Source organism: Lithobates pipiens, unplaced genomic scaffold (assembly GCF_037356315.1).
Source record: "Lithobates pipiens isolate NorthernLeopardFrog02 unplaced genomic scaffold, aLitPip1_a1.2 Scaffold_18, whole genome shotgun sequence".
Classification (NCBI taxonomy): domain Eukaryota; kingdom Metazoa; phylum Chordata; class Amphibia; order Anura; family Ranidae; genus Lithobates; species Lithobates pipiens.
This window is the reverse complement of record NW_027507758.1, coordinates 584,737,979-584,762,499: the sequence shown is the minus strand read 5'-3', so window position 1 is coordinate 584,762,499 and position 24,521 is coordinate 584,737,979. Positions and strand designations below refer to the sequence as shown.

The window sequence follows — 24,521 nt, the reverse complement described above, 5'->3', positions numbered from 1 at the left end:
CCAATTCTTCATCATCCCCGGTTGATGAGAATACTCCTCTGGTACTTGCTTCAGCTACTCACAGTGGTCCCTGGCAATAGGGTGGATGGTCCCCCGGAGCTGACTAATAAACTACTTTAAAAACCTGTGTTGTGTGTTTTTTATTTACTTTTTTCCCCCAGGTGAATGGGCAGGGGTACATCGTACCCCATACTCATTCACATAGGGTGGGGGGACGGAATCTGGGGCCCCCTTATTAAAGGGGGCTCCCGGATTCTGATAAGCCTCCCACCCGCAGACCCCGACAACCAACGGCCAGGGTTGTCGGGAAGAGACCTTTGTCCTCATCAGGTGCCCCCCCTTCTCCAAAGCACCCACCCCCCCATGTTGAGGGAACGGGGCCTGGTACGGCTCGGGGGGGGGGCGCTCGCTCGTCTCCCACCCCCTTTCCTGACCGGCTGGGCTGTGTGCTCAGATAAGGGTCTGGTATGGACTTTGGGGGACCCCACACCTTTTTTTCAGCATAGGGGCCCCCCTTAAAACCCATACCAGGCGACAGGACTCTCAAGGTGCCAATCTCACTGATGGAAGTGGCGACATTGACTTCCTTCACTAGTCCCGTCTACCTGGAGTCACATTCAAAATGAACGGACTTTACTCTGTGTGTGGGAAAGTCCGTTCATTTGAGAAGTCCGGTGGACCGTCCGCCGGACCTAGTCCCCCGGAACAGTCCGGTCGTGTGTGGGTAAGTCCGCTCGTTCGGAAAGTCTGGCGGACCTCCCCTGCAAAGTCCGGTGGATTGTCTGCCGGACTAAGTCCGCTGGATAGTCTGATCGTGTGTACGTGACATAATAGTTGTCCTATGGACAGGTTCTCCCACCTGAGCTGTGGATCTCTGAAGCTCCTCTAGAGATACCATGGGCCTCTTGGCTGCTTCTCTAATTAATGCTCTCCTTGCCCGGCCTGTCAGCTTAGGTGGACGGCCATATCTTGGTAGGTTTACAGTTGTGCCATACTCTTTCCATTTTTGGATGATGCATCAAACAGTGCTCAGTGAGATATTCAAAGTATGGGATATTATTTTATAACCTAACGCTTTAAACTTCTCCACAACTTTATCCCTGATCTGTCTGGTGTGTTCCTTGGCCTTCATGATGTTTGTTCACTAAGGTTCTCTAACAAACCTCTGATGGCTTCACAGAAGCCCTATACTGAGATTAAATTACACACAGGTGGACTCTATTTACTAATTAGGTGACTTCTGAAGGCAATTGATTCCAGTAGATTTTAGTTAGGGGTATCAGAGTAAAGGGGGCTGAATACAAATGCAATGCCACACTTTTCACATATTTATTTGTAAAAACTTTTGAAACCCATTTATAATTTTCCCTCCACTTCACATTATGTATCACATAAAATCCCAATAAAACATGTTTACGTTATCTTGGTTGTAACATGACAAAATGAGCAAAAATTCCAAGGGGAATTAATACTTTTTCAAGGCACTGTAAAATAATGTTGCCATGTATCTGGTGCACCATTACCAAGCTTCATGATCTAACAACATTAACCACCTCAATACCAGCATGTTTCTTCCTTTTCAAAAACTTTTGTAAAAAATGTGATTACTTTGGAGTATCTACTTTTCGACAGGGATAGTTTCGGGGATTGATTTACTATCCTGGCATTTTAAGGCCCCTTTCACGCGGGACGGATCCGTAATGATCCGCCCCGTGATTATCCGCTTGCTCAGCGGGGATCGCTCCGTTTATCCCCGCTGAGCCGGCAGATGACAGGGCGGTCGCTGCACACTGTGGCGGGATCACCCCGTCAGCTCTCCGCTCTCCTCTATGGGGGATCAGATGAACAAGAACCGTCTGTCCGTGTTCATGCGATCTGCTCTGCAGGTGGATAGAAAAATAGGATTTTCCTCCGTCTGCAGAATCAGACAATAGCGGAGGCAGACGATATCGGGTGTCTGCGGATGTTCATCTGCAGACACCCGCTATCCCATAGGGATGCATGTATGTCCGTATTTCATCCGCAAATGGACAGATGAAATACGGACATACGGTCCGTATGTGTGAAAGGGGTCTTATTTGGCATCTTTTATAACAGAGTAACAACGTAAAGGAATCAGATTTTATCTTTCAAACATTTCTTGTCTTTTTTCTTTATGTAGTAAAACATGAAAAACACAGTGGTTATTAAAACAGTGGCAAGAGTATGCCTTGTCCACTACTCCAAAAAGGCACATTTGTTTTTGGGAGAGCTTTATCTTTTTTTTTTTAATCAAGGAAAACTGTGCTACCCTCTTCTTAAGTGCCAAAGTTTGTCTATCAATGGTATAACATTTTTGAAAAACTATACAGTTAAAAACCACAGAACACATACCATAAAATTTCTTTCATTGTTATATTTTACTCACCGGCAGAACTGGGGTTGGACGATGAGACTGAGGTTGTAGTTTTTAGAGACGTTGGAGTTGATGTTGATGGTGTTGTGTCCAATAAGGGTGATGTTGTGTTTAATAAGGTTGGTGGTGTTGTGTCCAATGAGGGTGATGTTGTTGTGTCCAATAAGGGTGATGTTGTTGTGTCCAATGAGGGTGATGTTGTTGTGTCCAATGAGGGTGATGGTGTTGTGTCCAATGAGGGTGATGGTGTTGTGCCAAATGTATCTATGGGTGTTGTTTCTGGCAGTGGTGGTGGTGATACAGTCTCCTCTGATGTAGAAGGTGTAGATACATCTAAAAATGTAAAGAAACAAATAAAACATGAAACAAATTTTTTGACTGTGAATTAAAGTGGTTTATCCTAAAGTCAAAAAGGTTTTTTTCCACCTTAATTCATTAATGTAGAAAATCTTCCACTAGCTGCTCTCTCCCCCCACCAATACTCACCTGAGTCTTTTATTGATTCAGCGTCATGCCCATCTGTAGCTCTTCTCTATCCTTTCCCTGCTCTCACAGGCTTCACTGAAAGCACCATGAGCCAATGCTGTCAGTCCAGGAATATGCGGAGGTGGGGCCTAGCCATGCTGTGTGTGTTTATGGATGCACACAGCCCAGCTAGGGAGAGAGCCCACACGTGTGATCCCATAGCACAAAGATTGCCATGGGGACACCCTCAGAAGAGAAAGAGTGAGAACACTGGAGGGGGACCCAAGAAGAGGAGGTAAGGGGCCACTCTGTGCAATATTGTTGGATCACCTTTGCATTTTGATTACTTACCTTATTTTAGACCCAGTGATATCATTATTAGGTCTCTGAGCATCTCTAAGTAATGCGGGCACATCATGGCTGGTAGGAGGGGCGGGCAGGATGTTGTACATGGTATCTGAAATTATCACAACACTCTGCCTCAGTACTTACCCTCAGTCCTGATACAAGAAATGGGCTGTCTTATGGGAGGAGTTTTGCTCTTAATGCCTTGTCTTAAGGGATGGATGTCAGTGTGGAGAAGTGTGAATTCCTAGGTGGACTGCAGTTTGCATACGGACCACACTAGGTAACATCCAGCCTACATGATTGACAGAACTGAGGTTCTGTGAATGAAATGGGCCACCAGGAACAGACAGGTTAGAGAGGAAAGGCTAGATGATGCTGGATGTCCTCCCTTCAGGAAATGAGATGGGCTTCATCTGATTTGCTGCAGCTTCTAATGCACATTGTAAGAAGCTCACAGTGTGCAGGAAAATCAGAGTAAGCAATTTCAGTACAGGGGAGGAGCCTTTACAACTGTGCAAGACTGAATGGAAGGGTGGGGGTCAAATTTAAAGTGACACTGTCAGCATCTAAAAAATATTTAATAAAAGAGGTGTGTTGGCTGGTGGGACAGGTAAACAGTAGTATTTTTTTTATTACAGGGGCATTTTGTTTTATGTTTAGGTGGTATAGCGTCCATTTAAAGTGGTGTTCCACCCAAAAAAAAAAAAAATTCATGAGTGTGCCTAAAAAAAAAAAAAAAAACATTTGGGAATTTTTTTTTTTACTCACCTCTAAATGGCTGTTGCTAGAGGGTCCCCTGTAGTCTGCCTCCTTCAGTGTCTGGGCTCTTGACGTCACTTCCCCTCGGTGCAGGAAGGGCTCAGCTCTGCCCCCTCCCTCTTGTCAATCATCTAGGACACGTGACAGGTCCCAGATGATTGTGTGGCCAATCATGGCGCTCTGCGCCGCTCGTGCATGCACAATGGGTGCCCGGCTGTGAAGCCACATCCGGGCGCCCACAGTTACAATGCCGAACGGAGGGGGAGACGAGCGGGGCTTCGATCCCCCGCATCGCTGGACCCTGGGACAGGTAAGTGTCCGATTATTAAAAGTCAGCAGCTGCAGTATTTGTAGCTGCTGACTTTTATTTTTTTTTTTTAAATGGGAACACCATTTTAAGGCTGGTTTTGAAATACTTATTGTGTATCCATCAACACTGCATTAGATTTTGTTATGTAATGTATAAATATCACTGTTCTGACATCTAGTGGCAATGCAGTGTAATTACAACTTGTTATTACTGTATTTCTGAAGTGGTACAATACAGTTTACCTGTATGTTGGCGCTAGTTAGTTTAGTCCTTAGATAGACCCCTCTCTTCTCCTCCATGTACCAGCCTTTATAGTCAGCATAAGGCTTAGAAGGTTATGGTCTCTTTACACTTCAACTGACTTGTAAATGTCCCATGTATTGCATTTTCACCAATAAAACTACTTTGGATTGTCTGGACTGTCTGTGTGGGGTGTTTAAACAGCAGGTGACTATACTGACCGGAAATATCCTTTTTTTCTTATGTGAAAGGAAGCAAGAAGATAATTATTTCTTTAAGCCCTTATACACACGGTCGGACATTCAGACAGAAAATGTCCAATCGGACCGCGTTGTCGGATAATCCGACCATGTGTGGGCTACATCAGACTTTTTCCGACCAACAAATGTCCTACCAACAAAGTTTGAGAGCTGGATATAAAATTTTCCGACAACATGATCCGATCAGACTTTGTCCGATCGTTTGTAGAGAATTCCAATCGGACAAAGTGCCACGCATGCTCAGATCAAATTACGAGACCAAAGCTATCAGCTACTAGGCTGAACGTAGTCCCGTCATCACATCATCACGTTCCGAACGAAACAACAACAAACAACAAACAAAAAGCGATGTGAAGGGATATCAAAGAGGCTGGATGCCAAGAAAGAGACATTGCTAATTAACAGAAACACAGCTATATGAATGATGCAAATATGTCTGTATAAAGCAACAGAGCTCTTGGATTGTTTAAGAAGAAAGATTTCTATGGCAATGCAATTCAGAAGAGATCCTATGGAGACAGGAAGCAGAATCTTCGTGAGAGTATCCAAGAGAGCCAGGTTCTGATTTTCTTCTGGTTCATAGCCCGCCATTAGGACTGAGAAGTAGGTCAGGTGATTACAGGCACAGTGGGTACTACCATCGATAACTGTAGTATTACAACCATCCGATGACCATTTGTTTGTATTTAAATTCCAAAACACACATACTGCAGTCTCATTAGACATGATGTCGTTATGTGTGAAGTTCATATAAATATTCAGAGAGTGCTCACTCTTGTTATTTACTATGGCCACATTGGTCCATATGAAACTGTCCAAAAAATAAGAAAGGTTATCAGAACTCTCATATGGGAGGTTAAAGCTACCATTAGTTGGTGCATAGATCATGGATAGTACATTAATGACACCCTCAGAAGACTTATCAATTTTCTTTAATATTTCTGTGGACAGGGACACAGTGGCCCCAGACAAAAGCTCTACAGAGATACTCTCGTTAAGGCCATCAGGATTGAAAACGGTGCAGGAAAAATCAATACCAGGATAGGCAATAGGGAAGTTCTCAAATGTAGTCTCCGTTGTTGAAAACATGTTTTCAATGCTTTGTAGCCACTGTAGATTTAGATCTGCCGTGTCAATGCATTCAATCAACACACTGATAATAAAAATAGCTTGCTGTAAGAAAGTAAAGTTAATAAAACGCTTTTAGCATTGTTCTAAAATATAATTTACAAGCTTGTAATACTGTTTATACATACTGTAATTAAATGGAGCAATCATCAATGTACCATCTCACCTCAAAACAATTAAATTATTAAAACATGTCTAAAGCCCAAACTATTTTCTGCCATCTGTGTCCCAAGAGCAGATTTACCTTCACTTCCTGTCCTGTAGATATACAGTGGGTAAAATAAGTATTGAACACATCACCATTTTTCTAGGTAAATAATTTCTAAAGGTGCTACCGACATGAAATTTTCACCACGTGTCAGTAACAACCCATGCAATGCATACATACAAAGAAACCAAAGGAAATAAGTTAATGAATTAAATTTTGTGTTAAAAAAAAAAATGGAATGACACAGAGAAAAAGTATTGAACACATTAAGAAAGGGTGGTGCAAAAAGGCATGGAAAGCCAAGACACCAGCTGAAATTAGTAATTAGAACGCAATCCTGCACCTTGTCAGTGCAAATATCAGCCGATTCAGTCTCAACTTATGGCCTATAAAAAAGTGTCTCATTACCAAGGTGTCACACAAGAAACATCTCATGATGGGTAAAAGCAAAGAGCTCTCTCAAGACATTTGCAACCTTATCGTTGCAAAACATACTGATGCCATTGGTTGCAGAAGGATTTCTAAAAAGAAATTTCCAAATGTTCCATTGAGCACTGTTGGGGCCATAATCCAGAAGTGTAAAGAACATCATTTCCTCATTAACTGGCCACAACCAGGTGCTCCTCGTGAGATTTCTGACAGAAGATTAAAAAGATTTTCAGTAGAGTTGTCCAAGAGCCAAGGACCACTTGTGGAGAGCTTCAGAAAGACCTGGTATTATCAGGTACAATTGTTTCAAACAAAATGATAAGTAATGCACTAAACCGCCATGGCCTGTAAGCACGCTCACCACACAAGACTCCTTTGGTGAAGAAAAAGCATGTTGAAGCTTGTTTAAGGTTTGTTGCACAACATTTAGACAAAGCCGTGAAATACTGGGAGAATATAGTCTGGTCAAATGAGACCAAAATTGAACTCCATAATGCCATAATACACACCATGTTTGGAGGTCAAATGGCACTGCACTTCACCTCAAAAACACCATACCAACGGTGAAGTTTGGAGGTGGGAACATCATGGTGTGGAGCTGTTTTTCAGCATACAGTACTAGCAAACTTTAGATCATTGAAGGACGAATGAATGGAAAAATGTAACAAGATATTCTTGATAAAAATCTGCTGCCATCTACCAGGATGATGAAGATGAAACAAGGGTGGACATTTCAGCAAGACAATGATCCCAAACACAAAGCCAAGGAAACTCTCAATTGCTTTCAAAGAAAGAAAATAACGCTGCTAGAATGGCCCATCCAATCACCGGACTTGAATCCAATAAAAAATCTATGGAAAAAAATACAGATCAGAGCTCATGGAAGAGGCCCACGGGACCTTCAAGATTTGAAGACTGTGCGCAAGAATGGGACAAAATCACACCGGAGCAATGCATGCAACTAGTTTCTCCATATAGGAGAAGTCTTGAAGCTGTCATTACCATCAAAGGGTTTTGTACCAAGTATTAAATAAATTTCAGTTAGCATGTTCAGTGCTTTTTCCCTGCGTCATTCCATTTTATTACACATACACTATATTACCAAAAGTATTGGGATGCCTGCAGATAATGTGGATAATGACAGAACTCTGGACGGCCTCACTCTAATGCTAAAACGATGCTTTATTCAAATAATATTAGGACACAGCAAATAACATGGAAAAATAAACTGCGCTCAGGTGAGTACAAAACATAAAATAATCTAAAATAAAGGCCGCAGCTCTAAGTGGGATACACACACTCAAATATACTAGAAAAAAAATCAAAAGCTGCGCCGTAACCCCTATATAATAACTTCACAAATAATAAAAAAGGAATAAATTAATATAGATCACGTTACATACAAAATAAATGAATGAAATAACAGATTATAATTCATCAACCTAAAAGGAAAGGAGCAAACAAAGTTCATAAAAAAAGTCCTCTATGGCAATTCTTTCCAGGTCACCACGATGAGTCCACACAAAAACAGCAAACAGGTGCCCGTCACCGAGAAGTGAGTGCGCTTACCAGATGGAAGCTTAATTAAAGCCTTGTATGTGAATCATCTGTGTCCTTCTCCTTATAGCTTGCGCTCATAGATCAGCTAACCCCAATGAATGGCAGCGTTCACATAAACGTATCCCTCGTTCAGCGATCCCAAATAGTGCTAACAGTGGCTCCAAAGAGAAGAGGAAACCCTCATAGTGTAACACCGCTTGGATAATTTATTTAAAACACGGGAATATTACACTTACATTACCATCCATTCGAATACAGCATAAAAATAAAAAGCCGGCCGGCATTTGGGAGCCCGTCCTCCCCACGTACAACGTGATGGCGTGACGAATGCCGGCCGGCTTTTTATTTTTATGCTGTATTCGAATGGATGTTAATGTAAGTGTAATATTTATGTGTTTTAAATAAATTATCCAAGCGGTGTTACACTATGAGGGTTTCCTCTTCTCTTTGGAGCCACTGTTAGCACTATTTGGGATCGCTGAACGAGGAATAAGTTTATGTGAACGCTGTCATTCATTGGGGTTAGCTGATCTATGAGCGCAAGCTATAAGGAGAAGGACACAGGTGATTCACATACAAGGCTTTAATTAAGCTTCCATCTGGTAAGCGCACTCACTTCTCGGTGACGGACACCTGTTTGCTGTTTTTGTGTGGACTCACCGTGGTGTCCTGGAAAGAATTGCCATAGAGGACTTTTTTATGAACTTTGCTCCTTTCCTTTTAGGTTGATGAATTATAATCTTTGTCCTTTCATTCATTTATTTTGTATGTAACGTGATCTATATTAATTTATTCACATTTATTCCTTTTTTATTATTTGTGAAGGTAGTATATAGGGGTTTACGGCACAGCCTTTGAAATTTTTACAGCAAACAACATCACAGCGAAAGATGCTTACAGCTAACGCGTTTCGCATTAAGGCTAGTGCTTACTCATAGCTGTGTTGGGATGCCTGCCTTTACACGCACATGAACTTTAAAGGCAGTCTTAGTCTGTAGGGTTAAATGTTGTATTGGCCCACGCATTGCAGCTATAACTGCTTCAACTCTTCTGGGAAGGCTGGCCACAAGGTTTAGGAGTGTGTCTATGGGAATGTTTGACCATTCTTCCAGAAACACATTTGTGAGGTCAGGCACTGATGTGGATGAGAAAGCCTGGCTCACATTCTCCACTCTAATTCATCCCAAAGGTGTTCTATTGGGTTGAGGACATGACTATGTGCAGGCCAGTCAAATTTCTCCACCCCAAACCCACTCATCCATATCTTTATGGATTTTGTTTTGTACACTGGTCCAAATCTTTGGGTGTAGGGGGGATTATGGTGTGGGGTTGTTTTTCAGGGGTTGAGCTTGGCCCCTTAGTTACAGTGAAGGGAACTCTTAAGGCTTCAGCATACCAAGACATTTTGGATGATTTCATGCTCCCTACTTTGTGGGAACAGTTTGGGGAAGGCCCCTTCCTGTTCCAACATGACTGCACACCAGTGCACAATGCAAGGTCCATAAAGACATGAATGAGTGAGTTTGGGGTGGAGGAACTTGACATGACCTCAACCCGATAGAACACCTTTGGGATGAATTAGACTAATTAAGTCAAAACAGACTAAGACTGGGTTGTTTTGGTCTCTTTGTATGTACGGATTGCATGGCTTTTTACCGACATGTGGCGAACATTTCATGTCAATAGCACCGTTAGAAATATATTTACCTAGAAAAATGGTGCGGTGTTCAATACTAATTTTGCCATCTGTACCTAACAGACAGGAAATATCTCCAAAGTCAGATTGAATCCCCATTGGAAGGCTTAAGCCCCATACACACTATCAGATTGTCTGCTGATTTTTTCCTTCAGGTTTACCAAAACCATGTAGTACAAGGGCCTGCCTGATTGCATACACATTGAAACCCCTAAGGTTTGACCTCATATTATATGGTTTTGGTAAATCTGATGGAAAAAATCAGCAGACAATCTGATAGTGTGTATGGGGCTTTACTCTCAATTCCAGTTCTGGTGACAAATGTAAATTTTCCAATTTTTCCTCACTTTCAGCCCTGGTAGGCAGGACTAATAGAGATTGATTCTCCCCGGGGAGGTAACAGACATAAATAAAAACCTAGAACTAGGCGAGGGTCCGTTTCCCTACACACCAAAAGGCCACTTAACTAAAACGTAACCTTTATTGTAAATCATAAAAGGTATGTAATTGAACATAACAGATATACCTATAGGTTGAGGTTAATGGCATTATATATGAATAAACATTCTATCTCTATGTGGTAATATTAACCTCTACCAAGTTTAAATAGTGAAACTTCTCTTGATATATACAGTACATATAGACAATATGAGGTTTATAATCCCCTACGTTCAATATAAAGGCTCCAGGCTTTGTAGAGGATATGTAAATTCAAGGTCTATTCACCAACACCAACTGGTATGAAGAGATGGGGGTATACCTGTCTCTCCTCCCATCCATTGGCCACATATAAAAATGAGATAAACAGAAAAAGAGAAAGTATACTAGTAAATACTGTCTTACTGAAGATGTGGACTATCTGTCTTCTGCCCTATGAATTTATCTGTCTCTCATATATATGTGATATGGGCACATTCATCTATGTGGACCCATATATCACCACATCCACAAAAAAGTTTCTCTCCTAATCAAGATTGCATTGACACAAGCACATCTTACCCCACCAAAAAAAAGAAAAATGGAGGGAAGGGCGGAAAGAATGTGTCAGGACAGAAACAAAATCATGCGAACCTAAATGAAAGTCAGAAGGTGCTCCCAAAATCAAATCACCCAAACCTAACATGTTTCACTCTTCAAATAGAGCTTCATCTGAGGTAAAAAACAAAACAAAGAAAAATGAAGAAAAGAAGCAACCCAGAGTAGCCGACTGTCACATGGTGAAAAGGAAATAGTATCTTTTGTTTGTAGTTCATCTATTTATAACCTAACTATCTAAAATTGCCACCGCACATGCGCATTGCTGAGGGAAAACCTATCACCAGCTTGTGGATGAAAATCAGAACCGCAAGGCAATCACTTATTATTGATTGCTCCTATCCCATATATCATTGTCCTTAAAGAGGAAGTAAACCCTGACGGAATATCGCTGTTAGCAGCGGCATGCTGCTAACGGCGATAGTGCGCCTGCGTGCCACTGTCTACGGCGCATGTGCCGTAGACAGTTGTCACTGTCTTTTAGTAAATATCTCCTAAACCGTGTAGGTTTAGGAGATATTTCTTGGACCTACAGATAAGCCTTAATTAGGGTTTACAACCACTTTAACATACTGTAGCAGAGCGTCCCAGAGAGAGCGCCGGGAAAAGTTTTTGTTTAGCTATTTTTGTTCCTATTTGTTTTTGGAACACTGTACAGCCCCTGTATATAGGCTTGTATATATCACAAATAAACACTGCATTGTTTGTCACTACTTCATTGGATTTGATATCTGTGCCTGAAAGACTTCTCATCCCAGGGAGCTTTGTACTTGCTACCTGTCCCCCAGGTTACAATACATACAATTCCTTTTGAGCAAAAATGGTTAGGAAGTGAATGTAGATTCTTTCCCTTTCCTAAATACCAATATGATCCATACACATATTATTATTAGACAAGGCTATTAGACAATAAATCCAAAGATTTTTAGTCATGTATGAAATGTAAAGCTTTCATTAGGGTTTGATGGCACTCGAGAATTGAGACAGAAGATCCATCTCACTTCCAACTTCAATAGAGAATTATCCAGGTCACCTTTCCTTGGTTCTAATTTAAATTGTTCTATGGCCGGTGCTGTGGCTGTGCTCCGCCGGCCGGATTGCAATCCACAGCCATCCTCCGCTGTGGATCGCTGAATCGGCTCATCCACTCACCCATCCCCTCTGCTGGGCTTTCCCCTACAGCCTGGGACACCTTTGGCCGCTCGCCATAGCCAGCGGACAGGGCGATCCGGTCCGCCGCGGATCCCGGCGGCAGGCCGCCGGCCGCCATCTTGCGGCCTACTCGGCCTCCAGAACCACCGCGTTTGCCTGCCAGGACGGCCGGGAACCACCGCATCGGCGGCGGACGACTATCGGGAGAGGTCCCCCTACTCACTGGGCCTCCCAGACCGGAGCCGCCTCTCGGCCACCTGACCCGGACATCCCTCAGCCTGGTGAGTCCCCTGAGGGGTTACTTTTAGACTCCCCTGCCATCCTCTCCCCATCGGGCGGGTGCCATCTCCCAGGGCAGTGTGGAGGCCGAAGATAGGGGTAGCTCTGATAACTGCCCCTGACTTTAAACAGACTGCTAGCCTTCTGCAGCCCTTTTTCCCAGGAAAGGCCCTGGCTCCGGCCTACCCTGGATGACGGCGGCCATCTTGCTACACCCAGTTTCCAAAACTTTTCTTTCTACAGCCTGCTGGTGTGAGGGGAGAATATAATTAGCTGGCATTATTGGAAATCACTTCACACCAGGGATGCTCGTGAGCCAAGTACCAGGATGACCGCAAACTAGAGGCGCTTCTCCGCCACCGGCCACACCGGCTGTGATATGACCGCTCCTGCACATTTCTCTTGACTGACTATATCCCGGCATCGAGACTGACAATATGGGGCGCAAATCAGGCACAGCACGGAGCACTACGAAGAGACAGGCTGTGCGTACGAGCCTTGAGGCCTTTCCGCCGGACGGCCTGCTGGAGTCGCAGGCCTCAGACATGGACTTCACCCCTCCGTTGCTCACTGGGGAGCCCGAAGCCTGTTCAGATGCGGAAAGCATACCAGGAGTCCAGCAACCCTATGTGGCGCCTTCATTGCGGGATGCAGACCTGCTGTCTCGCTTTAAAACCATGCTGCAGGGGGAACTGTCAGCAGCCACCTCCAAACTGGCCACGCATCTCACGAAGGAAATCCGTGAGTTGGGCAACCATACGAATGCGCTGGAAGATAGAATGGAGGCTGCAGCAACAGTCATTGATCACCATGAACAGGACTTGCAGGACATCCGCAGGGAGCTGGATGCAGCCCTCCTAAAATTAAAGGTCTTTGAGAACAGGTCGAGGCGAGGGAACCTCCGGCTTAGGGGACTCCCTGAAACTATTGAGGACTTAACCTCCACTGCCACGGCTCTATTCCAGGAATTGGTCCCAGGCATTCCAATCGATCGCATGGAATTTGACCGGATCCACCGGGCCCTGGGGCCGAGGAAGGAAGGGGGGCCTCCTCGGGACATTATCATCAAGTTCACGTACTACTGCACCAAGGAAACGCTCCTTAGGGCAGCACGGGACAAGCCTGATCTCCGTTTCCAAGGCCACAAGTACCAACTCTTTACTGATTTGGCCCCCTCCACAGTGCTAAAGAGGCGACAACTGAAACCATACACTTCAGCTCTGGTGGAACGCCACATCAAATACACATGGGGTTTTCCTTTTTGCCTCGCTTTCACCTACCAAGGCAGGGGCTACACAGTGCGCACCGTGGAGGAAGCCCAGGCGACTTTTAAAGCACTACATTTGCTCCCCTCTTCGGATGACCCCCAACCTCTGTGAGAAGGCCTCAGATCCTGGGCCCTCTTCTAGGCACCTGGGCCGTGTGTGGGAACCAGTCAGCAACCGGAAACACCCCCTTCCTGCTTCCCAATCACATGCTCGGTCCCCCTATTCAGATCCGGGATGACGACCACACGGGTGTGCCCGTTCATGATTCCTTGTTTTTGGTTCGGTTGCCCTCCCCGGACCTTTGAAGCACTGTTTATTTTTGCCTGATGCTGGATTTTGTCTCATACCAGATGATGAGACCATGCTCTCCCGGCCCATACTTCCCCCCCCCCCTCCTCCTTGTCCCCCCCCCCTTTTTTTTTTTTTTTTAACCACTTGCTTACTGGGCACTTAAACCCCCCTCAGTCCCAGACCAATTTTCAGCTTTCAGCGCTGATGCACTTTGAATGACAATTGCGCGGGCATACAACACTGTACCCAAATGAAATTTTTATAATTTTTTTTCCCACAAATAGAGATTTCTTTTGGTGGTATTTAGTTACAGCTCAGAGTTTTATTTTTTGCTAAACAAACAAAAAAAGATGCAAAAAAATAAAAAAAATAAATCATGTTTCAATAGTTTGTTCTAAAATTTTGCAAACGGGTCATTTTTCTCCTTCATTGAAGTGCGCTGATTAGGCGGCACTGATAGGCTGCATTGGTGGGCACTGATGGGCTGCATTGGTGGGCACTGATAGGCTGCATTGGTGGGCACTGATAGGCTGCACTGGTGGGCACTGATACGCATAGTTAAGGCGGCACTAATAGGCACAGATAAGGTGGCACAGATAAGATGGGCACAGATAAGATGGCACGGATGGGTGGCACGGATGGGTGGCACGGATGGGTACCACTGATAGATGGGACTGATGGGCACTGATAGGTGGCACTGATAGGTGGCTCTGATAGGTGGCACTGCTGGGCACTGATGGGCGGCACTGGGGTGCAGCACCTTTGAGGCAGATTGTGGGCACTGTGGGTGGCACTGTGGGTGGCACTGCTGGGTGGCACTGTGGGTGGCACTGCTGGGTGGCACTGTGGGCACTGCTGGGTGGCACTGACGGGGGGCACTAACTTTTATTAAATTGGCACTGCAGGGGGCAGGTGGGCACTGGCAGGGGGCAGGTGAGCGCTTACATTACTGGCCGTGATCGGGACTGATGTCCCGATCACGGCCGCCGGTGATCGGCTTTTTTTTTTTCTCCTCGCTCTGTCAGCGCGAGGGGGAATAATAGCCGATTACCGGCTCCGTTCTATCACATGATCAGCTGTCATTGGCTGACAGCTGATCACGTGATAAGGGGTCGGGATCGACCCCTTGCACGGATCGGTGATCAGGCGAGTCTCATGGACTCGCCGATCACAGAGCGCGCCGCGCGCGCCCCTCAGGGGGCGCGCAGGCCGCTTGTACACGGGACGACGTCAATAGACGTCGTCCCGGAAATGTAGGTCCGCGCTAATGCCGTCATTTGGCAATAGCGCGGTACCGAAGTGGTTAAACTTACAGTTGCTTGTGGTTTTCACTTAAACTGCAGGCCCTATGCTACTTCACCTTTGACTTTAGGCTTTTATCAGTACTCCAGCCCTACTGTGACTACCTAGTTTTGCCCAAGCCCCCGGCTCATCTGAGGGCCTTCTCTTGGACCAATTGTTTCTTTAAAATTAAGAGAGTGGGACTGTAACCCTGGTGGGATAGGGGTAGTCTGGGGGGCCGGCTCCAGGGCTTACTGTATATAAAGTCTAATTTCCTATGTATATTGGTTGGTTTTTGGACCCTAAGAACTGCAAAGGGCTCTATTATTTTCATCTTTTACCCTGCCTTCCCTCCCCATCCCCACTCCCTCCTCTCCTCATCCATGTCCCCTCCCCGTCTCCCTTCCATTCCCCCGCTCCCTATACCCTGCGCTTATCTTCCCCTCTTTCTGCACTTTCCTTCTTCCCCCTGCTCCCCATCTTATTTCCCCCTCCCGATCCCCCTATTCTTACTTCCCTTCCCTTACCTCTCCCTCCCTCTTAACTTGTTATTTTTTTTTCTCTCTCTTCCCTGTCCCCCCCCCCCACTTCCTTCCTACCCTCCCTTCCTTGCTCGGGTCGAGCAATGGTTTATTTCAGGTCCGCTCCCCTTAAGGGTGCGGGCCATGATCAGCACTGGTGGCCCCCCGCTGGACCGTGGCCCTAGGTCATACGGGGTCACCTCTTTTGTTGGTGGCCCCCTGGGGGCCTGGCGGCGGTCCGGCGCGGGGGTCACGTTCGGGGACCGAGGTTGTGTCCTCTCCTTGGGCGCTCACGGCGGGGCGGCGCCAGTTTAGGAGGACCTTTCTTCCCATTATTAGTTTTATTTACTGCTACCCAGTAGCAGTACTGCGGGACGGGCTTAGTCCGTCTCACCTGTTTTTGTTCTAGTTTTAATTGCCCTGTGCAGGGGCGGTAATAAGATAATAATGTAGTAATATTCTAGTACTATTGTAGTTTTACTGTTGTCAATGCTGTTATGTTTCACTATTTGTTAGCCTTGTGGTTGGTGGTGGAGCCGCCTCCTTTAGTGTCCTGCTGTGGGATGCAATACTCACCAATTGTGTTGTTTATGTGTTTCACTTGTCTATTCTGTGTTTCTTCTTCTCTCTCTTTCTCTTCTTCCTTGTGTTTCCCTCCCCTCTCCCCTATTCGGGTTCGGATAGCCTCGCCTTGGGATCAGGGTAAGTACGTACCTTGTTGGTCGCTTCATAATTATATGACCCTTCCTTTCTCCCCCAGATGACTCAGAATGTGCTGAAAATATTCTCGCAGAACATCCATGGGTTCAATTCCCCCATTAAGAGGTCAAAGGTGTTCCGTCATTTAAAATCTCAATCCATTGATGTGGTGTGTCTGCAGGAAACCAGGTTCTCCCTATCCTCTTCCCCCAAATATTTGTCCTCCCATTATCCAATGTTTTTTACGGCTTTTGCTGCTGAGAAGCAAAGAGGGGTGCTGATGGCCTTTAGGCGTAACCTCCAATTTACCTGTTCTAAGGAAATAGCGGACCCTACGGGTAGATATTTGATCTTGCAGGGCACCCTCTGGGACCAGGAGGTCACTTGGTTGGGTATTATGCTCCTAACTCATTTCAACAGAGGTTTTTCTCCCATTTGTTTCAGGTGATCACTAGGCACCAAAAGGGCCTTCTGATTATGATGGGAGACTCTAACTCTGTTTTTAACTCCTCTTTGGACAGGCATAGTCTCAGGGAAGTGCCTCCGTCCCATGATGCCTCCCAGGAACAAATATTACATGATCTCTTCCAGTCTTATGGCATGGTGGACGTGTGGCGCGGGCAACATCCGCTGTCACAGGAATTTACTTTTTTTTCTAACCCCCACCAGAGTTTTTGTAGAATAGATCACGTGTTTTTGCAACTTAGCTCCCTGCCGTTGGTACATAAGGTCATTATTGCTACCTCTCCCTGGTCTGATCATGATCCCCTGATTCTTGGAATATCCTTGGCAGGATTCTCCCGCCCGGCCTATCTCTGGCGGCTTAATGAATCCCTCCTGAGTACGCAAGCTACGTCTTCTCAGATAGAAACATATATCCAAACCTATTTCACAGAAAATGTAGGCTCAGTTGATTCTCCAGTTACCTTGTGGGAAGCCCACAAGGCGACGGTCAGAGGACATCTAATCCAGTTCGCTTCCCGTACAAAGCGGGCCAGGGAGCAGCGGATACGGGAGTTGACCTCCTTGTTAGAGGCGGCGGATGCGACGTGGAAGGCGTGTCCTTCAGTTGCCCATAGGCGGACGCGTGACAACTTGGCCACTGAGTTGGACCTGCTCGCCTCTGCTCAGGCGGAGAAAGCTCTGCGCTGGTCCAAATATAAATTTTATAGTTGCTCGAACAAACCTGGTCCCATGTTGGCTAGGAAACTTAATTCGGTGGGGGGTCCGGGCAGGCCGGTTCGATTACAGGTGACGGGTGGGGGATTCACGTCCAACCCATCCAAAGTAGCTGCTAGCTTTGCCTCCTTCCTCTCCTCTCTCTATAGTGGACCAGCTGCCTTCGACCGAGACAGGACAGAGAGTTTCTTCCAATCAATTAATCTTCCCTTATTGTCCTCAGTGGCACAGACTAACTTGAATGCTCCCATAACTGAACTGGAGGTCGCCCAAGCCCTAAAGTCCCTTAAGCCGTCCAAGGCCCCGGGTCCAGACGGCTTTACCGGTCTATACTATAGGACATTTGCATGCCTGCTCACGCCCCATTTAACGTCTTACTACAATGCCTGGTGGGAAGGTGCGAGACCCTCGCCGGACTTGCTGAAAGCCCATATCTCTATGATCCCTAAGTCATCCGAGGAGGCCACAGACCCACAGTCCTTTCGTCCCATCTCCCTGTTGAATGTTGACCTGAAGGTTCTGGGAAAGGTTCTGAGCACACAAGTCAACAGATATCTTCAGGTCCTCATTCACAGGGATCAGGTGGGCTTTGTGCCCGGTCGCCAGGCGGGGGACAATGTCCGCAAGGTGGTCCATCTCCTTCATATACTTCGTCAGCGTAAAATACCAGGACTTTTGCTATCCCTAGATATTTATAAAGCATTTGATTCGCTCTCCTGGGATTACCTTTACTTTGTTCTAACCAAATGGGGATTTGGATCACATTTTCTACAATGGATTCAGGCCCTCTATTCCGCACCGTCGGCGTCGGTGAAATATGCGGGCTTCCTTTCTGAACCTTTCCCGATACTCCGGGGGAATAGACAGGGATGCCCCTTGTCCCCGGCACCATTTATCCTGGCATTGGAGCCGCTGGCGGCGGCGATCAGGGCCTGTGGTGATATCTCAGGAATCCCTTACGCGGGCACTCAATACAAAGTGAACCTCTTTGCGGACGACTCCCTAGTGACCCTGTCCAACCCGCTTATCTCCCTGCCCAACCTGCAACTAGTATTGGACCAATTCTCTGCCTTCTCAGGTCTTCAAATTAACCTCTCCAAGACCACAGCGATGAATTTTAACCTCCCTCTGTAACTGGTGCAGCGCCTTCAGGACCACTTTCCATACCGTTGGGCTTCCCACTCGATTGATTATTTAGGTGTCAAATTGACACCGTCTTATTCCTCCCTTTTCTCGGCCAACTATTATCCCCTGTTGCGAAAGGTGTCCACCCTTATGCAAGCCTGGCAATTCCCCACACTCTCATGGGTAGGCAGGATCTCTACGGCAAAGATGACCATCCTTCCTAAAGTCCTTTATTATTTTCGTACTTTGTCTGTCCGGGTACCCCCCTTTTTTCTTCGACTCCTGCAGAATAGGATCCTCCAATTTATATGGGCGCGCAAACGTCCCAGAATACCTAGAGTGACCCTTTACACCCATAGGCTCCGGGGAGGCCTGGGGGTCCCCAATATCTCTCAATACTACACAGCGGCCCGGATCGCTCCGTTGACTATGCTCCATGCAACCACGGATGTTCCTCTGTGGGTGCTCCTGGAGGTGCCTGGCTGTGACCCTTGTGCACTCCAGGCACTCCTTTGGCTCCCCAGAAATCTGGGCCCTCCCTCCCTCAGCCCCATGCTCCTACATGGTCTGCAGGTGTGGGACTCAGTTCGCTTTTCCAGCAATCTGATGTCCCCCTTTCTACCCCTACTTCCCATCACCCATAACCCTCTTTTCCCCCGGGTCTGGAGGAACCCCAGGCATTTTCCTGGTGGTCCTCACATGGCTACCCACGAGTCCAAAATTTCCTTTCCTCACGCCTATTCCCCTCCTGGGAGAGTATCCGGGAAACAACAGGGGCGCCGGCTAGCGAACATTATCACTTTATCCAATTAAAGCACTGGATTGCAGCGTTGCACTGCAGGTCCACCTACCCCTTCCAAAAAACTTTTTTTGAACACTCATGCCAACTTGCCCCAGGGTCCCCAGGCCTTATTTCGGCCATTTATGCCTCCCTGAATAGCCGTTCGCCATCAGCACCTCTCTCTTATATGACTCAATGGGAAAATGACCTTCAGACCCCAGTGGACCCAGAGGACTGGAGCAGGGCCTGGAAAACAATCACCAAATGCTCGTTCAACACAAATACCCTGGAGGCTGCATATAAAGTAATGCTCCGATGGTATTGGGTACCTGCCCACACAGCTCGGGCTTTCCCTGGGAGTACGGGCAGGTGCTTCCGCAACTGTGGACAGCGAGGTGATGTTATGCATACATGGTGGGCTTGCCCAAGGCTGGTGGGGTTCTGGTCGAGGATTTTTGGTTTGCTACTTATCTATTTATAGCGGCCAAGCGGACCATTGCCCAAGCCTGGAAGTCCCAACGGGTAGATTTGCAAGGTGTTAAAACCGGCATGACTGCAATGTTACTGCAGAAACGTATGTCCAGTATTGTTCATGATTCTCATGCTAAATTTCTAAAAATCTGGGAGCCGCGGATCTCCTATGAGATCCCCGCGCTCCAAGCTGCATGCCTGGGCTTGGTCTGACTCCTCTTAGCGAGGCACCCACACCCGAACGTTCCCCCCCTTCCTTCCCCTTCTTGTCTCTCTATCTTTTCTTCTTTTGTTCCCTACTTTTCTTCACTTTTCTTTGTAATCTCTCCCATTGCTAAAACAAATTCTGCTGCCCCCCGTTGGAGGGGGTGGTGGAAGAAGGGCCTGCCCTCCGGAAACGACGAGGGAACGAGTTGCCTGGTTCTGGAACCAGTCTCGATACTATCCCCTACTCATATTCCCTCTTTTTTTTTCTTCTGTTTATTATAAGTATAATGTGATGGCTGGCCCTTTGGTTTTACACTCATGTTTTGTAGCCCCTGCGAGGGCGCACAAGGAGCAGATTGTAGTCTCTTGTTTATTTCTGTTTATTCAACTTTTCAATAAAAATATTGAAACAGAAATTGTTCTATGGCCCAAAATTTTAATATCTCCGCTTTACCACCATGTTTTCAATTGACATGCCTAGCAATTGCTTTCTCTCTTTTTTTTTGTGCAAAGACATTAACATGTTCCAATACTCTCCATCTAATTGGCAAATTGTCTTTCCCACATACAAAAATGGGCATGGCCATCTCATAACATAAATGGTTACCACTGTACTACAATTAATTTTTGAAAGAAAAAGCAGAGGTTATAAAGGTAATTTTCAACATCCGTTGCTGCAACTGCAGCTAATATGACAAAACCTTCACAGTTAATAGAGTGCCTATGGACTATCTCGGTACTTAACACAGGTAAATCAAAAAATTAAAAGATAATTTTTAATAATACTCAAAGAAAAAAATATACATAGAATGTACAAAAAGAGTTACAGTCAAACAAAACATTGCATTATAAAAACATCCACCACAACTATACAACAACTGTCAGGTTTCCCCGTAAAGTTTTATGCTGAGGGGTGGTGTGGCAATATTCCTCTACCGGTTTCGCTGTCAATATCCACTTCTTCAGGAGGGAGATCTATAAAATAGGCAAATAAAGAAAGGGTAGAGAAGAAAAACAACAATATATAGCAAATAAACGGCATGGTTAAACATAGATCATAATTAGGAGATCGGCTCACCAATACAGCCAATAGCGACAGGTGAGCAGGGCCCACCAATTCCCCCAGCGGCGAATGCGGGGGAGTATATAGGACCGGCTCAAGAATTGTAATCTAATTGTAACGTAGTCTCGTCTGCACGGGTCTAATCGTGGCGGACGCCTTTTGTGGCCCGGTTGATCGGCGAGCATGCGTGCCCGGCACCTTCGTGTGCGGGCTGCCTTCAAGATGTCCGCTTGGCCCTGTTGGGCCTCCGTCAATGAACGCCTGTGACGAACGTGCGCACAGACCCGCGTGCGTACGTTCGTCTGCGTGGTGTGGGTGGGCTGACCCCATGACGTCAGATGCTGCCATTTGGCGGCGTCGTTGTACGCCACGTGGGTTGGGGAGCTTAAATAGAGGCTGCTTGTCAGTCCTCTGTTGAGCGATTTGGGACCGTGATGCTGGGCGTTCGTTTGGGCTATTGTCTGTGCAGGTGGGTAAGTATAAATTCTAAACTGATCGAATTACAATCCTGTTTCTATCGTGCTGTATTATTGGGCTTTTGATGACGATCATTTTATTCGCACCAACAGTTTGTATTGTTTTGAAGGCCTACGTGGCCACTATCTTGGAACCTGGATAATGTATTTTTGGAGATAGAATTTTACAACTTTTGGTGGAAAAAATGTTTGATACGCCTATAGTTCAATCAGCACTTCTGTGATTTTGATTAACCCTGTATATCTCGCCCCTATGTTCGCCCATGCGTAGACTCTGGCTGTATTACAATTCTTGAGCTGGTCCTATATACTCCCCCGCATTCGCCGCTGGGGGAATTGGTGGGCCCTGCTGACCTATCGATACTGGCTGTATTGGTGAGCTGATCTCCTAATTTTGATCTATGTTTCACCATGCCGTTTATTTGCTATATATTGTTGTTTTTCTTCTCTATCCTTTCTTTATTTGCCTATTTTATAGATCTCCCTCTTGAAGAAGCATTTTTTGACTGCAAAACCGGTAGAGGAATATTGCCACACCACCCCTCAGCATAAAACTTTACGGGGAAACCCGACAGTTGTTGTGTAGTTGTGGTGGATGTTTTTATAATGCAATGTTTTGTTTGACTGTAACTGTTTTTGTACATTCTATGTATCATTTTTTTTCTTTGAGTATTATAAAAAAATTATCTTTTAATTTTTTGATTTACCTGTGTTAATAAGTACCGAGATAGTCCGTAGACTATTACCTGTGTAGGTTTTGCCATATTAGCTGCAGTTGCAGCAACGGCTCTTGAAAATTACCTTATAACCTCCGGCTTCTCTTTAAAAAATTATTGATGAGGATGAAGGTACTTGTGTATAAGTTTTCTTTAATTTTTTTATCGGGGCTCATAACTCATTTTATTGCCACTGTACTACAATTGAAGAATGGATTGTATTTTAATAATTTCTAATTTTTTCTGATTATTATATTCTTTAACAGTGGGAATATAAGAGCATGCCTTGCAGCAGGGGTCTCAAACTGGCAGCCCTCCAGCTGTGGCAAAACCACAAATCCCATGAGCCATTGCAAGGCTGACAGTTACAAGCATGACTCCCAAAGGCAGAGGCATGATGGGATTTGGAGTTCCGCAACAGCTGGAGGGCCACCAGTTTGAGATCCCTGCCTTACAGTGTTCACATCTGTGGCTACCTAATGGTTTTTCCAGGAGCCATGTGGGAATGACTTATTTTTGGACAGTTCCTACATGACTATGCACTAGCATGTCTCTCAGATTTCCACCTCTTCTGTATGTGATCATGGCGCTTTTCGGTATGATTTTAGATAGATCTTTGTCATTGTGCAGCACGTCCAAATATTTTTTAATAATACATTTTTTTTTAACTGGATTAATGCGAGTATGTCCCTATAATACGCATGCCTGCATTATCATCTGTCTTGGCCTGTTTTTGTCCAATTAAAGTATCTGTCACGTATATGGTGGGACCAGAGCTGTGTGGACAGCAACAGAGGAACAAATGCAGATAAGGTGAAAATATATAATTTATTAAGATAAGCGAATAAACACAACCGCCTCCAATATACTACAATGTGCAACCAAATAATCACCAACAGAAACCCACAAATAGTAACAGACAAATATATACAAGTAAAGGGGAATACCGGAATCATAAACAGGGCCAGGTCAGGGTCGACAACGGGGGTTCAGCAGCTGGGGATGGAAGACAAACAGGACAAGGAGAGGATGGATGGATCACAGGAGGGATGGATCAGGTACAAGGCTCAGAGTCCATGGTTCATGAAACGAACAGGTTCACAGCGCAAGGAAGATACCAAGGCAAGGCATCAGTGTGTCTGCCGGGTACTTATACACACACCTCCTGCAATTACTCAGGTGACACCTAATTGCAGGAGATGATGTCGGCCCCACACTGCCAGGAACCCCCCGCTGGTGGACACCAGTACTGTGGCCCAAGGATCATATGATACTATCAACAGGGGAAGGCTCCCCAGACAGTTCCAGACTGCCAGGAGACACCTGCTGGTGGACCACAGTACTGCACGCCAAGTGTCAGACAGTATCATCAGCGGGTGGAACCTTTTCTGGCAGTACCCCCTCTCAAAGGAGTGGCCTCCGGACGCTCCAACTAGCCGTTGCCGAGACAAGTCCATGATATCAAGCCGGACAACAGATGGAGGTACATCAAGCCGGGCAGTGGGCACATCAAGATGGGCAACAGGCAGTGGCAAGTCAGGCTCAGACTGGAAGGCCGGGGCATCAGACTGGAAGGCCGGGGCATCAGACTGGAAGGCCGGGGCATCAGACTGGAAGGCCGGGGCATCAGACTGGAAGGCGTCAGGCTGCAAGGCCCGGGACATCAGACTGGAAGGCGTCAGGCTGCAAGGCCCGGGACATCAGACTGGAAGGCGTCAGGCTGCAAGGCCCGGGACATCAGACTGGAAGGCGTCAGGCTGCAAGGCCCGGGACATCAGACTGGAAGGCGTCAGGCTGCAAGGCCCGGGACATCAGACTGGAAGGCGTCAGGCTGCAAGGCCCGGGACATCAGACTGGAAGGCGTCAGGCTGCAAGGCCCGGGACATCAGACTGGAAGGCGTCAGGCTGCAAGGCCCGGGACATCAGACTGGAAGGCGTCAGGCTGCAAGGCCCGGGACATCAGACTGGAAGGCGTCAGGCTGCAAGGCCCGGGACATCAGACTGGAAGGCGTCAGGCTGCAAGGCCCGGGACATCAGACTGGAAGGCGTCAGGCTGCAAGGCCCGGGACATCAGACTGGAAGGCGTCAGGCTGGAAGGCCCGGGACATCAGGCTGGAAGGCCCGGGACATCAGGCTGGAAGGCCCGGGACATCAGGCTGGAAGGCGTCAGGCTGGAAGG

The 24,521-nt window shown here is 46.3% G+C and overlaps 2 protein-coding genes across 2 annotated transcripts in view; both read right to left on the bottom strand.

Annotated features, from left to right (window-relative positions):
* LOC143990301 (uncharacterized) overlaps positions 1 to 3,885 on the bottom strand; it is a 45,754-nt gene extending 41,869 nt beyond the window's left edge. Inside the window, exon 1 of the mRNA XM_077490356.1 lies at positions 2,408 to 3,885. Coding sequence (XP_077346482.1) covers positions 2,408 to 2,757 — 350 coding nt within the window. The 5' untranslated portion in view covers positions 2,758 to 3,885. The remainder of the gene's footprint in view (positions 1 to 2,407) is intronic.
* A 1,389-nt stretch (positions 3,886 to 5,274) lies between these two features.
* The window catches only part of LOC143986785 (uncharacterized), a 122,263-nt gene continuing 103,016 nt past the window's right edge, over positions 5,275 to 24,521 (bottom strand). Inside the window, exons 6-7 of the mRNA XM_077485191.1 lie at positions 5,486 to 5,950; positions 5,275 to 5,286 (exon numbers count right to left, since the gene is read on the bottom strand). Of these exons, the coding sequence (XP_077341317.1) occupies positions 5,275 to 5,286; positions 5,486 to 5,950 (477 nt within the window). The remainder of the gene's footprint in view (positions 5,287 to 5,485; positions 5,951 to 24,521) is intronic.